The 13,202-nt window shown below is 45.8% G+C and overlaps 1 protein-coding gene across 1 annotated transcript in view; it reads right to left on the minus strand.

Moving 5' to 3' along the window:
* Positions 1-13,202, minus strand: part of Notch2 (notch receptor 2) — a 135,857-nt gene that overhangs the window by 15,093 nt on the left and 107,562 nt on the right. The window contains exons 20-25 of the mRNA XM_013123808.3: positions 11,122-11,275; positions 10,530-10,714; positions 8,756-8,888; positions 3,554-3,790; positions 2,100-2,212; positions 970-1,475 (exon numbers count right to left, since the gene is read on the minus strand). Coding sequence (XP_012979262.2) covers positions 970-1,475; positions 2,100-2,212; positions 3,554-3,790; positions 8,756-8,888; positions 10,530-10,714; positions 11,122-11,275 — 1,328 coding nt within the window. The remainder of the gene's footprint in view (positions 1-969; positions 1,476-2,099; positions 2,213-3,553; positions 3,791-8,755; positions 8,889-10,529; positions 10,715-11,121; positions 11,276-13,202) is intronic.

The following is a 13,202-nucleotide window of genomic DNA, read 5'->3' on the forward strand; positions in this document are numbered from 1 at the left end:
TCTCCCTCAGGAGTGAGACAATTCCAGGTGGTAAGGATGGGAGATGTTCATACAGGATATGAGATCTAACTCATCCACCTTCCTCTAAATTCCAAGAAAAATCTGGGTGTGGTGGTGCGTGCCTGTAATTCCAGCACTTGGGAAGGTAGAAATAGGAGGATCAGGAGTTCAAGACCCAGGAATTTAAAGCCAGCCTGTGCTGCATGGGACCTTGCTTCAAAACACACACATATATACGTGCATGTACACAACTGTCACCGAAATATCAGGGTAAGCGACCAGAACTCCAAAGGTAAAAGGCATAACTGGCCCTCTAGACTCCGTTCTTCACCCACCCCAACCCCTTGCTTTTGTACCACTTGGTAGAACTTGCCATCTGCTCAAGAGAGTAGGTGACTCAAACAGCTATGTATGCCCTGGCAAATTCTTTAACCTTCTAGGGAAGAGCACTAACAATACCTATGACTCACAAAGCTGTTGGGAATCACGTGGGGTTAAGTGCAATGATTAGCAGAAAAGATACCATATAGACCATATCTGCAACACTGGTGACCAGGAGACCTAAGAGGCCTTAGCTCATGCTCCCTAATCAGACAGGAAAACTCTAGTCTTAAGGAAAGAAACAAGCAAAGAGAGAGTGGTACAGACCTGTCCGTCCATCCTGCGGCAGGCTAGGCTGGAGGCTGCCTGAAAGTGGCAATGCCACTGCCAAGATTATTTCCCCCAGGAGGTCGCAAGAGCAGCAGGTGAGAAGGCAGAGAGAGGCAGAGAGGGGGGATGGTTACGCAGTGAGCAGTCCCGGCCCTCTGTCAGCAAGGAAAAACAGGGCAGCGTGCGATGGGACAGGGCTGGCACCATCTGAAAAGCAGAGGCGGCTGGAGCCGCAGCACTGGAGTGCTTAGAGCAAAGGACAGGAGACAGTGTGTTAGTGACAGCTCCCCTCAGCTGCTCAAGGTCTGGAGCTCTTACTTGCAGGCCTTGCTACTCCTCTGGCACTCAAAGTTATCAAACAGGCACTCTGCAGTGTTGCACATCTCGTCACACTGGTTGTTGATGTAATCCCAGCAGGGCAGTGAGGACGTGCAGTTGGCCCAGGGGTTCTTCATAGTGAGGGAGCAGTCACCTCCATCCCACTGGCAGGCGTGACTGTTGCAGGCCTCATCACAGATGCCATCCCGAGCCTTGTCAGCACAGAACTGACTCAGACAGGTAGCAGGAGGAGTGCTGGCGGGGACGGTGTAGAGCTCACAGTGGCTGCCCCAGAACAGTGGAGAGCAGCGGCAAGAATAATAAGGAGGCTGACGCTGAGGATGGCAGGTTCCTCCGTGCTGGCAGGGGCTACTGGCACAACCCAACTCGCAGTCCTTGGGGTTAGGGCAGAAGCAGCGGGGTCCTGAGGCAGTATGCACACACTGCTCCCCTCTCCGACACTTCACCTGCCCACAGCTGCTCTGGCATCTTGCCCCGGAGAACCCCTGTAACAGGTAGTAAAGACGTTTCAGAGCTCACCCCACCTTCCCCTACACTCCTAGGGAGATAAAGACTGGACACGTGAGGAAGCTGTTCTAGAAATAACCTCTTCAAATCAGCCAACAGGTGAGGGCTGAAGGCCCCATGGGACAAATGCGGCATGCTCTCACTTTAAGGTCATTGTGAGACAGGTGTCCCTTAGCCTTTGGTCGCAGCAAAGGTGTCCGCACAGTGGAGGGTTCAAATTAACTTCCTACTAGCTTGAAGAGGCACTTACTCTCCAATGGTCCCTGATAAAGAACAGACACAGACCAGCTTTTCACCCAGCACGTGCAAGGGAGCTACAGCTGCACAGAACTGCGAAGTCAGGGACACCGGCGCCATCTCAAGGGGACATCACACCACCAAGACCCCCCCTCCCCCCCGTCAGGTTCTGAAGGCTGACAGACACACCTGGGAAGCTTAGTGTCAGAGAGTGCTGGGACAGCTGAACACAGGGAAGACCCAGACCACCTCCATGGCACCGACACTCTAGTCCCCTTCTGGGGGACTTCAATGGGAATTTAATCTCAGCTCCATAGAGCACATGGAAGAGGGTGCATCCCTTACACCAGCAGCAGGCCACTTACCGGGGGACAGTGACAAATGAAGCCATCGGGCATGTTGCTAGCCACCGCACAAGTTCCTCCATTCAGGCAAGGCTTCTGGGGACACACATCCAGGAAGGTTTCACAGTGACGACCTTAGGACAGAAAACAAGCAGCAGTTTTAAAAAGTAGGAATATTAACTCAGAGACACTAAACACTACCTTACTGGAAGGGGGCCAGACTCACGCACAGCAGGAGGAGGGGCAGGACTGCCCTAAGCTGACTGGACTTCTAGCGGACACCCAGTGGACCTCAACACAAAGGGCCCATCACTGCTCAGACCAGTCCCCCAACCGTCTTGCCAAGACAGCAAGCGCACAAGGACTATCTACTCCAGATGCATACCAAAGGGACGGACAGAAAAGTGACATGAATTCCAATATAAACAAAAACTAAAACCCCTCAGACAAAGGGAAGTTACCCCTCAGGTTTAGCATTTAAATTGAAGGATATTGCTAAGGGCGTTTTGGTAATGCCCACTTCATAGAAACAATGACATCAGTCAATGCACGCATCTAACCAGGGAGGGGAAGTTTACAGAGAAGTTTCCTCTTTCCTTGGTTACTTGCCATTGTGTGGCCTGACTGAACTGCTTTAAAATATATCTGAATTTTTCTGGGGGCTCATCTCCTCTAGACCCAGCTCCCTGACAGACTGAATGGGCGACTGGGACCATGGAGGGGATGGGGAGCTCAGCTGCGGTCTTTGGCAAACAGCAGCAAAAGGGTCCCCTCTGCCCTATAGTCATTTTGAAGTTAAAAAAAACAACCAACAAACTTAAAATAGTCGTGCTTGTGCCTTTCTAAGTTAGGAAACAGACACTAAGGGAGAACAGCCAGCACATGGATCAGACGGATCAAGAGCTCCTGGCTGATCATTAGTGGGGACATCTTACAACAGAGCAGCTCAATGGGTCACTTTCATCTATCCATGTGGACATGAGCAGACAGAGTTAGAAAGATGACAGACACAGAAAATGCAAAGAAACTCATCATCACATGTCAAAAGCTGCTGGGAGGTGTACCCAGTGTCAGATGAAAGGCTCTTGAAAACAAATGTTATGCATTTTCATGTAAGAGTCTGAGACATCATGTACAGTCATGTCTGTAGTCACTAGTGTGAGTGAGCTCAATGCTCCTTCACAGTAGGCTTACTATGGTGAAGATGGCAGATTTTATGCCGTGTTTATTTTATCTCCATTGAAAAATGTTAATTTACCCAACCACCCCAACATATTATTTTTCATATTCTTGCCATAGCACGATATAATCCATACACCACAAAGAGTCTCAGAAAAAGCAAAAATAAAGATGAGCCTGGTCACAACGCCCATAGTGACAGACTTAGTACACACTGGGGCTGGGGCCTTGCTTGCTGTAGGAGGCATACAGTGCTCACCCAAGCCTCCCGAACATCAGACTAGCGGGGTTCTCACCAGTGAAGGCGCTGCGGCAGACACACAGGTAGTCATTGGTGAGCTGAATGCAGTCCAAGCTGCCCTCTGAGCTGCAGGGATTGGACAGGCATTCGTTGATGTCCCCCTCACACCGCTCCCCAGCAAAGCCAGGCAAACAGCGACAACTGTAGCCTCCAATCCGGTCCACACACTGGCCACCGTTAAGGCAGTGGGGGCCCCCAGCACAGTCATCGATGTTTTCTTCACAAAGCAGGCCTGTGGCAGAGAAGAGACATAGATACAGAATTATGAAAACCCTTTGAAACCACCTTTAGCAAAGGATAATGGCCCTTGCGGGCCTTTAAAAATTAACTAATTACGGGCTGGAGAGATGGCTCAGCCGTTAAAGGTTAGGCTCACAACCAAAAATTAACTAATTATGTTCCTCAGTCCATAGTGAGACCTCTGAAGTTGGGCGCATGAGAAGAGGAGACACACCACTTGATCCAGAGCAGCAAGAAGGAATGTCCCATCTCAAGAGCATGACAACTAAAGCTCAGGAGGCACCCTGTGAGCTTCTCATCATTTGTCAATGTCAATTACAATATGAAAACAGTTCAAAACAGGTCATACTCTAGTTAACACATAGACGACATTGGAATTACATTTTGAGTAATATTTTATGCTTTATAAACATTGATTTTTTTCTTTAAAAGATGGTTAAGCACACTAATGGTTAAGAATGTGAAGATTACTCTAGCTAGACAGTGCACTGAAGATATACATATACATATACATATACATATACATATATATATGCCACCTAGTTAGGATATTGGCAATTTTTAGAAAAAACAAAATCAATGACTATTTCACAAAGTAATTTGAAAAGGTTAAAATGAAAGCACTTCTATATCCTGGCCACTAGCATTTTAGTATACTTTAAAAGAAGCAAGATATAAAAAGAGAAAGAAATGCAAGCTATGTCTCATTGTCACTAGCAATTTTAAAGGACAAAATGATGATGTTAATAAGATGTGCTACTTTGCAAGTTGTCTGAAGGACACAGAGAGGAGACTAGAATAAATGGAAAACATAAATGATGTGATCATGGGACTGTTCATGATAAAGATGTATTTACTCTATTAATTCAGAAATGTAATGTGAACTCAAAGAGATATCGCACTATTTTTAAATGATTGACTGATTCTAAAGTTATATTGGAAAACAAATCATAGCCAGGAAAGCATGAAGAAGATTCCTTCACAATTCAAACAAAGTTTCTCATGAATTAATGAACAGGATAACAACATCCAAATACACACAGGAACTTAGAATTTGATAAAAAGTTCACACCTTTAATCCCAGGACTCAGGAGGCAGAGGCATGCAGATCTCTGCAAGTTCGAGGCCAGTCTGGTCTACAGAGAGAGTTCCAAGAGAGCCAGAGCTATAGAAAAACCTTGTCTCGAAAAACAAACAAACAAACAAAAGTTCCATCTCAAATCATTGTAGAAAACATCAACCATTTCACACTCACATGGGAAAGGTACATCAGGACTTTAGTACAGAATGAAAAGACAGAAAAATGCCTTTATAAGTCCTGGAACATGGAGGATAATACCAACTACCACTCAAATGCAAGCAGCCCTAAAAAAGATGGATAAAGTCAATATGATCAGAAATAATCTGTATTAAAAAATCACCACAAAGGCATCTGAAAGATTAAGATCTAATTATATTGGGAAAATATCTGTATCATATACCAAAGAGAAATTTCTACAAAATATTAAGAACCAACAACAGGGAAAGAGGGGAGGGATGAATCTCAGAGAGAAAACAGAAGCTTTTGAGTAAGACAGATGTTCGGCTGCATTAAGAAGGCGGCGGCATGCTGAAGAGCCGGAACTGGCACTGACACTTAAGTGACAACTCTGTGACAGCCTGGGCAGCAACTCTATTTCTGAAAATGTATTCTGCAAAGTGCACTTCTATTTATGCGAAAATCCCAATGTCCATCACCAGAAGACCAGTTAAACACAATACATAATGCCATAACGGAGAATTCTGAGGCTATGAAAAAGAAGTTCCCTATTGGGATATGAAAATATTCCAATTAAGTGGTCAAGAAAAAAACAATGTCTCTAATACATCTTCAGAGCTAAAAGTGGAGGAAATAAAAACTATCTTTGTATTTGGCTCCTATACACTTACAGCAATTTTTAAAACCTCTAGAGACGGCCTCTAGAGAGGGGTTAAAAGCACACTGGCTGCTCTTCCTGAGTACAATTCCCAGCAACCACATGGTGGCTCACAACCATCTGTAATGAGATCTGGTGCCCTCTGCTGGCCTGCAGGCATACATGCAGACAGAACACTGTATACATACACAAAATAAATTAATAAATCTTTAAAAAAGTTAAAGCCTCTAGAGAGACACACAAGAAACTAAAAGTGCTGACTGCTTGAGTGTGGAAAAGGGAGAACACAGCAGCGGGGGAGATGAGTATGGTGGGAGTGAGTGTGTCTTTTACTGCATGTTGTTCTATGCATGTGTGGACATATTTATTCATGTCTACATGCGTACATTACCTTGTCTATTGACAGACTAAACTGGAAACCAGAAAGTGGAAGCAAACAAAACCAGTATGTTGTTCCAAGTCTCACAGGATATTTGATATTTGATGCCATGAGTAAAATAAGTATAAAGCCTCCTTTCCCATGTGGACGGAACTACCAATAATAAACAGATTAGCAAGTGAGAGTGACCTCATTCTTAGCCTGTCGCAAACTGTAGGGACGACAGAGGTGTTCCAGTTAGCCTGTGCACTGGGGAACTGAAAGTGTACTCAGACCAACATCCAACCCTCAGGGTAACCGTGGTAACTCTCACTACAGTGTGATGGAACTCCAGAGTCTCCTGGAACAGTCACAGATGATCAGATAGGCAAAGACAGAATAAATACACACTGCTCCAGGGACCTACACAAGAGGTAGGGTATAATCCAACAAACAGTCAAGCGGATACCCTGAAAGAGATTCCTACTCTCTAACAGACCAGTCTTGGAAACATGGCAAAGGAAAGCCAGGTGTGAGAGACCATGAATAAGAACAACAGCCAAGTTCTCAGTGAAGACCACAGCAGTGAAAATCAGTGAGAAGAAACATTTGAGAAGCTGGGTCAGAAAAAGTCATGGTACATTGAATTTTTATTCTGAGCTGCCATTAAAAAGTACTTAGGAGCTAGGTGTGGTGGCGTACGCTTTTAGACCCAGTACTCGGGAGGCAGAGGCAGGTGGATCTCTGGGAGTCTACAGAGTGAGTTCTAGGACAGTCAGAGCTACATAGAAAGAGTGTCTCAAAACAACAACAAAAACGAAGAAGAGGAAGAAGAAGAAGAAGGAAGGAAAGAGGGGAAAGAAAGAATGGAGGAAGGAGTACTTAGGAAGATAAAAACTTTATCACCTCAGGAAATGTTCTATCCTGGCACTGAATGTGTCTAACAGTCTGTGGTACAGCACAAAACCCACGTCCTTTCCTAATGTTCCCAGCCTCCATGGGCCATGGAAGAATACTAGTGAGTAGTTCTGACACACGCCTCTAAGGAAAGAGATGTGTGGCCCTTCCAGACTGAGTGAAAAACCTCTGCACGGCTCTGACCTTGCCTACAGCAGCCTTGGAGTCTACAGTCCAAAAACAGAGAAAGGCAGCAATTTAACACCTACCAGAGTCTGAGTGCCAAAGAACAAACAAACAAAAAATCTCCCAACAAGACCACCACTGTGTTATCTGAGATTATATATACATATGTAATTAGCTACCACCAGAATTGTGGCTTGTCCGAACCAACGCCATTGTTTAAAGGCATTAAATATCCAGGCATGGTAGTGCATGCCTACAGTGAAGTCTGAGCTGGGGCTACCTGGGATTCTGGGGACAGAAGGAGAGAGGGAGGGGAAGAGGGAGGGAGACAGAAGACAGGAGAGTGAGAGGGACAAGAAGGGGGAAGGGAAGGAGGGGCAGGAGAGGGAGAGATAGGAAGGAGAGACACTGGGGGAAAGGGATAGGGACAGAAGGAGAGGGAGGGGAGAGAGAGGGACTGGAGGGGAGAAGAGGAGGAGGAGATATGGAGGGAAAGGGAGAAAAGGATGGGGGAGAATGGAAAAGAGAGAGACAAAGAGAGGAGGGAAGAGGTTAAAGGAAAAGGACAAGGGAATATGAACACAGACCTCCCAAAGAAAACAGAGAATCAATTTGGTTCATACCTTATGTATCTAGCTTTACTACTACTGGATAAACAAAAACATGACAAAAATGCCCTTTCTCAACAAATGGATGGATGGATAGATGGATGGATGGATGGATGGACAGACGGATAGACAAAGAGTGAATATGAAGGGGTGAACCAGTAATGAACTGGAACTGACTCCAACTCTTTTAGCCATGGAATTTCCTATTTCTAGACTAGGGAACAACCCTCCTCTTCATGTAACAAATTTTTATAACAGACACAGGCTTCCCCTTCAGCCCCACTCTGCACTAACTACCCTTAGTGGGGGTATTCTATGTTAATTTAGCCAAATTTGATCTCTAGGAAGAAGTTATCCAAATGCAGTCACAAAAGTCTAAGCTAACACAGGGACTCGCTGAAAGTCTGCTCTGTTTGAGGCTGCCTGAACTTACGGCTGCTCTCAGTGGCCTTTCCCACCTTCCCATGTGTCTTCAGATAAGCTCTGCTCTTTCCAGGAGACAGTTTGGAGGGAGAGGCAGTGTCCAGAGCCTACTGATGGGTGTACCGTCCACAGTCTAGGCGTGCATTTCAAGGACTTACTGCAAGTGCAGGAACATAGCCTTCTGTCAGTCTCCCGGGACAGCAGCCAGACACTTCCATCTTATTGATCCCCTCACCTTCTGTAGACAACACTTGGCGAGTTTAAAAAAACTTAAAAAGCAGGCCTGTGTGGATTTCCTTTTTAAAAGAGGCTATGAGTTGTTTTCACTCGAAGCACCAAGAAACCCTGTTAGCCAGACTAATTTTCTTGCAATGTTTTGCTCATTCTGAGCTCTGTTTCCTAGAACAACCAAACAGAACTGAAAACACGAACCAAAGGCTGGCAGAAGATGAGAGGGTGAGAGGGGATGAAAAGCTAAGTGGCTAGGATGGAACTAGCTTGTTTGCTTCTTGTCTGAGTCTTTAAACTGGGGAATTGGCCTCGGTGGGAAGAGCAATGGAGACGCATACCCCGAGTGCCTGGTGGGCACGAACACTTGAAATGATTCACAAGGTCGATGCAGGTGCCCCCGTTCTGGCACGGCTGGTTCTGGCACTCGTCCACTTCATACTCACAGTTGACACCCTGATATCCTGGAACGCACTGCCAAGGGAAAAGGACATGGAGAATGGGGTCACTGCTGGAGAGCATCGTGCTCCTGTGACTTCGTTTCCCACCCGACTAAGCAATTGTCACCACTCTGTAATCATCACACTTCCTGGCAATCCTTGTGTGGGTCACCTTTCCCTATTACTCTGTAATCATCACACTTCCTGACGATCCTTGTGTGGGTCACCTTTCCCTATTACTCTGTAATCATCACACTTCCTGACGATCCTTGTGTGGGTCACCCTTACCTATTACTCTGTAACCATCACACTTCCTGACAATCCTTGTGTGGGTCACCTTTCCCTATTACTCTGTAATCATCACACTTCCTGATGATCCTTGTGTGGGTCACCCTTACCTATTACTCTGTAATCATCACACTTCCTGACGATCCTTGTGTGGGTCACCCTTCCCTATTACTCTTGCAGCCGCTTTAAAGAGGGGCAGGGACTGTATGTACTGAAGGTTACTTCCATGGCCTTCCCCAGAACAAACTTCTGTGTAAGGGCTTCTGCGTTGTACACTGAGCATCCCTCCGCATGTGATGAGTAGCCCAAGACCCAAGCATGTGTAGGTAAAGATGCTGTACCCATTGCATGTTTGTGTGGCAGGGGCAGAAAAGATGAGGCTGACTGGCTGTGGGTGATGGAGGGGTTGGAAGAAACTCAGAATTGATAAGGAAAGCGACAACTGTGGGAAGTTTCACTTAGCACCACTATGCCAACTTCATATGCAGAGGAAGTCTCTCATAGCATAAGACTACCCAGAGTAAGGGGAGAAGAAGCAAACTTTCAAAGAGGGGGACCTCAGAGGGATTGTAAGTCTCTAGGTGGTGACAGTCAGTGACCCAGCAACACTAGTCTTCCGGTGAGTGAGCTCCTTAGGGCAGTGTTGGCTCTTTGAACTCCAGGGCTGATCTTATCTATGTCACTTATGTATCATTTTGCAGGCCATGCTAGGCAGGCAGCATTAAATGGCTAGAATTCTGCTCATTTGGGTTATGTTAAAAAAAATCAGGTGTGTAACACTTTGAGTTCAGCCCTGACAGATCTCGGCCTGGCTTGTGAACTAACAGATCCTAGCCGGCTGTGAGGTAAACACTGAGGTAGCCGCAGAGAGAACCTTTTGTTGTTGCTTGGTGTTCTAATGGGAATCAAGTTCCTGTTCTGGTGTTTAATTAACATGTGACTCTCTATCAGTCCAGCCATTGAAAAAGACACATACTTAAACAACACCCATGGCAACACTGAGCATGGTGCTGAGGCAGGACAGGTGAGGCCACACGTTTGTTTTTTTTGTTTGTTTGTTTGTTTGTTTGACAGAATTATTAACTGACTGGTGAACTACATTGCTCTTCAGGCAGTACCAGGCACAACGGCATTAGGTGAGCCTGCAGGATGCCAACATAGAGAGCAAGCCTGTTAAAAAGGGATGGTACTAGGCCTCTATGCAAACATCTTAGCAGAGCTATGTGAAAGCATGGCTGAAAATAAAAACAGCAGCTGGTAAACACTACAATAACGACGGTTACAAAGTTATACTCTGTAAGACACAAATGGCTGAACTCCAGTAACTAGTGTTTTCAACAACGACACGATCTCTTGGGAGCCCTCAGACCTCTGCTCATCTTCTCACCTCACATCTGTATCCTCCTATGAAGTCAGTGCAGGTGGCACCATGCTGGCATGGATTGGACGCACACTCATCGAGCTGTTCCTCACAGTAGCTCCCCGTGTAGCCCAGTGGGCACTGGCAGTGATGGGTGTTGCCAGCATTGATGCAGACGCCCGAGTGCTGGCACAAGTGCTCGACAGGTACTCCTGGACACCAGGTGATGAGAGACACATCAAAGAGAGTGTGACACACACCAGCTTCAAACCACCAAGCAATGAGCCCCAGTTAGAGACTAGCTTAGAGTTTCCTCACTCTTAAACCACCAAGCAATGAGCCCCAGTTAGTGACTAGCTTAGAGTTTCCTCACTCTTGACTCGTTGTTCCCAACCCTCAGCAATCGACTTGCATTAAAAAATAATAATAATAATAAGCAAGTTCTCAAAGTGGAATCTGTCTTAATTTCACTTTAATCACCTTTCTCTTTGGAATCCCTAAAAGTTCCTCTAGCCTTTCTCCAGAGCCTTGTTCCTTCAGTGCTCTCTGAATGATACTCTCCTAAGATGCTACTGGCCAGCACAGATGCCATTACCTGATGCTTAGGGGTAGAGCTCACCTTTCTGCAAGGCTGCCGCCTTACAGGACACATTGAGCACATCACAGTATGCACCATCCCATCCAGGAGGACACAGGCAGTGGGGCCTTGCCTTTTCCTGAACACAGGTTCCTTTGTTTTTACATGGAGATGGGCTGCAGAGGTTCACCAGGGTCTGGAGCAGAGGCAAGAGTGGATATGCATCAGGGTCCAGATACCAGCAAAGAAGCCACTAAGTTACAGCATGTTAAGAGATGGCAAAGAAAGGACAAGTTTCAAAGAGAGGAAAACTCTCACCCAAGCCTTAAACTGGGCCTGTTGTCCTAGATGCACCCGCCCATTTCTGGAGTCTCATTTGTCTGGCCAGTGTGATTTGAAAAGCCCTCACCCCAGAAAGTTAACTCTAGAGGCACAGTAAGTTGCTATCCTCAGAGCATTAGACATGGTTATGTGAGCATGTATGGCCACCAGGCAAGGCTCAGAAGACCTATAGCTGCTGCCTGGGCCAGTGTATCCTATGCTAACCCTACAGGATATTAACATGCATCTTGACCAGCCCTACCTATGGGAAAGATGGGTAAAATGATCTAATTCACAAGCCTAAACTGTCCAAAAGCTTATTTCATAAGCTTGGTTTTCAAAATAAGCTTTTAGACAGGTCAGTGGAGGCTAGGAGGGTGAGGACTATGGACACCCCCATGGAGGGCCTCACCCTCCCTGGGGGATTGAAGGGATAATGGGGGGGTGTTGGGGGAAGGGCACGGGAGGAGGGGAGGGAAAGGGAGAGGGATCTGGAACTGACTTGTGAAGCAACCTTGTTTCTAATCTAAATTTAAACTTAAAAATAAATAATAATAATAATAATAATAAAAAGAAAAACATGAGACAGAGAGGAGAGGTGCATTCCTGACATGGACTGCTGGCTAGCAGGTCAGTGGAGGCTAGGGGGGCATGAGACCAGCTCTTGCCATCTACACTATTAGAAGAAGAGCCACCTGCCAGAGACTGCTCTCTTGGGCACAACCCCAGGCCGCTTGGTGTGGAGGTGGCTACTTCTGTGTCCAATGTAACCAAATACACTCTGTAACTAGTGACATATTTATGAGATCTGTTTTGAGTTCTGTTGCTCTTATCGTTGAAGAGGTAAAACTAGATAAATGCTGAAGAGATAAAGCGAAATAAATTACCTGGGAAAGGTTATACACTATCCATTTGGGGGGTCAGGGAGAGGGCTATTTCTCTTCCATGAATTGAAAAGTAGTTTCCTATGAGGACTTCTTCCATCCTAAGATTATATAAAAATTTGTGTGTATGTGTGTGTGTGTGTATTTGAATTTTAAAGACTGGTAGTCAAAGACAGGTAAGATCTTTTTGCCTACACGTAACCTAAGACAGGTCATGCATGATGGAATGTGTGTTCCAATGACAGGTAAGACTGGAAGGTAAAAGAAGACATCCTAAGACAGATACAGTCATCTGTCCAGTAGCAGAAGTGCAGGTATTAACTAATTAAATTAAGAGGGGGAATTGTTGGGGCCCATAAAGATGGGTTCGCTTCATCTTACCTCAAGGTCAGAGAGTTCAAAACTGTCCTTAGTAAGTCTAGTGACCTTAAAGATCTACCGCCCGGCTACTGCAGGATGTTTCAGCCTTGGTAGCGGATGTCTTATCTAAAGAACCACAGACTTGGGCTCAGGTGTGTTTACTCTTGACCCTGAAGGCCAGATAATAGGTGTAGCTACCAAATGCTTGGAGGATTAAGGGAAGTAAGTCTGTTTGCTCCTTGTACATGATAATAGAAGTATTCTGCCATGTCCTCCCACTTGGTTGGATACTTAAGAATGTTGAAGAATAAACTAGAACATTCAGTACTTACTGATTTGCCCTCCTGACTCTATGCTGTGTCTCTGTCTTTCTCTTAATGCCTTTATCTACCCTTTCTCAATCCACACTCCCCCTCTCTGGTACGAACCAGGCAAGTCAGTTGACTCCAACTGAAGGCCCCACAAACACAGCCTCCCACATTATGGCTATGTTACAACATTGCAAAGCATTGCCCTGCTAGCTATACCTGATATTTAGTGGTTTTATTTTGATTGTTC

The sequence above is a fragment of the Mesocricetus auratus genome, unplaced genomic scaffold, assembly GCF_017639785.1.
Source record: "Mesocricetus auratus isolate SY011 unplaced genomic scaffold, BCM_Maur_2.0 Super-Scaffold_100009, whole genome shotgun sequence".
NCBI lineage: Eukaryota > Metazoa > Chordata > Mammalia > Rodentia > Cricetidae > Mesocricetus > Mesocricetus auratus.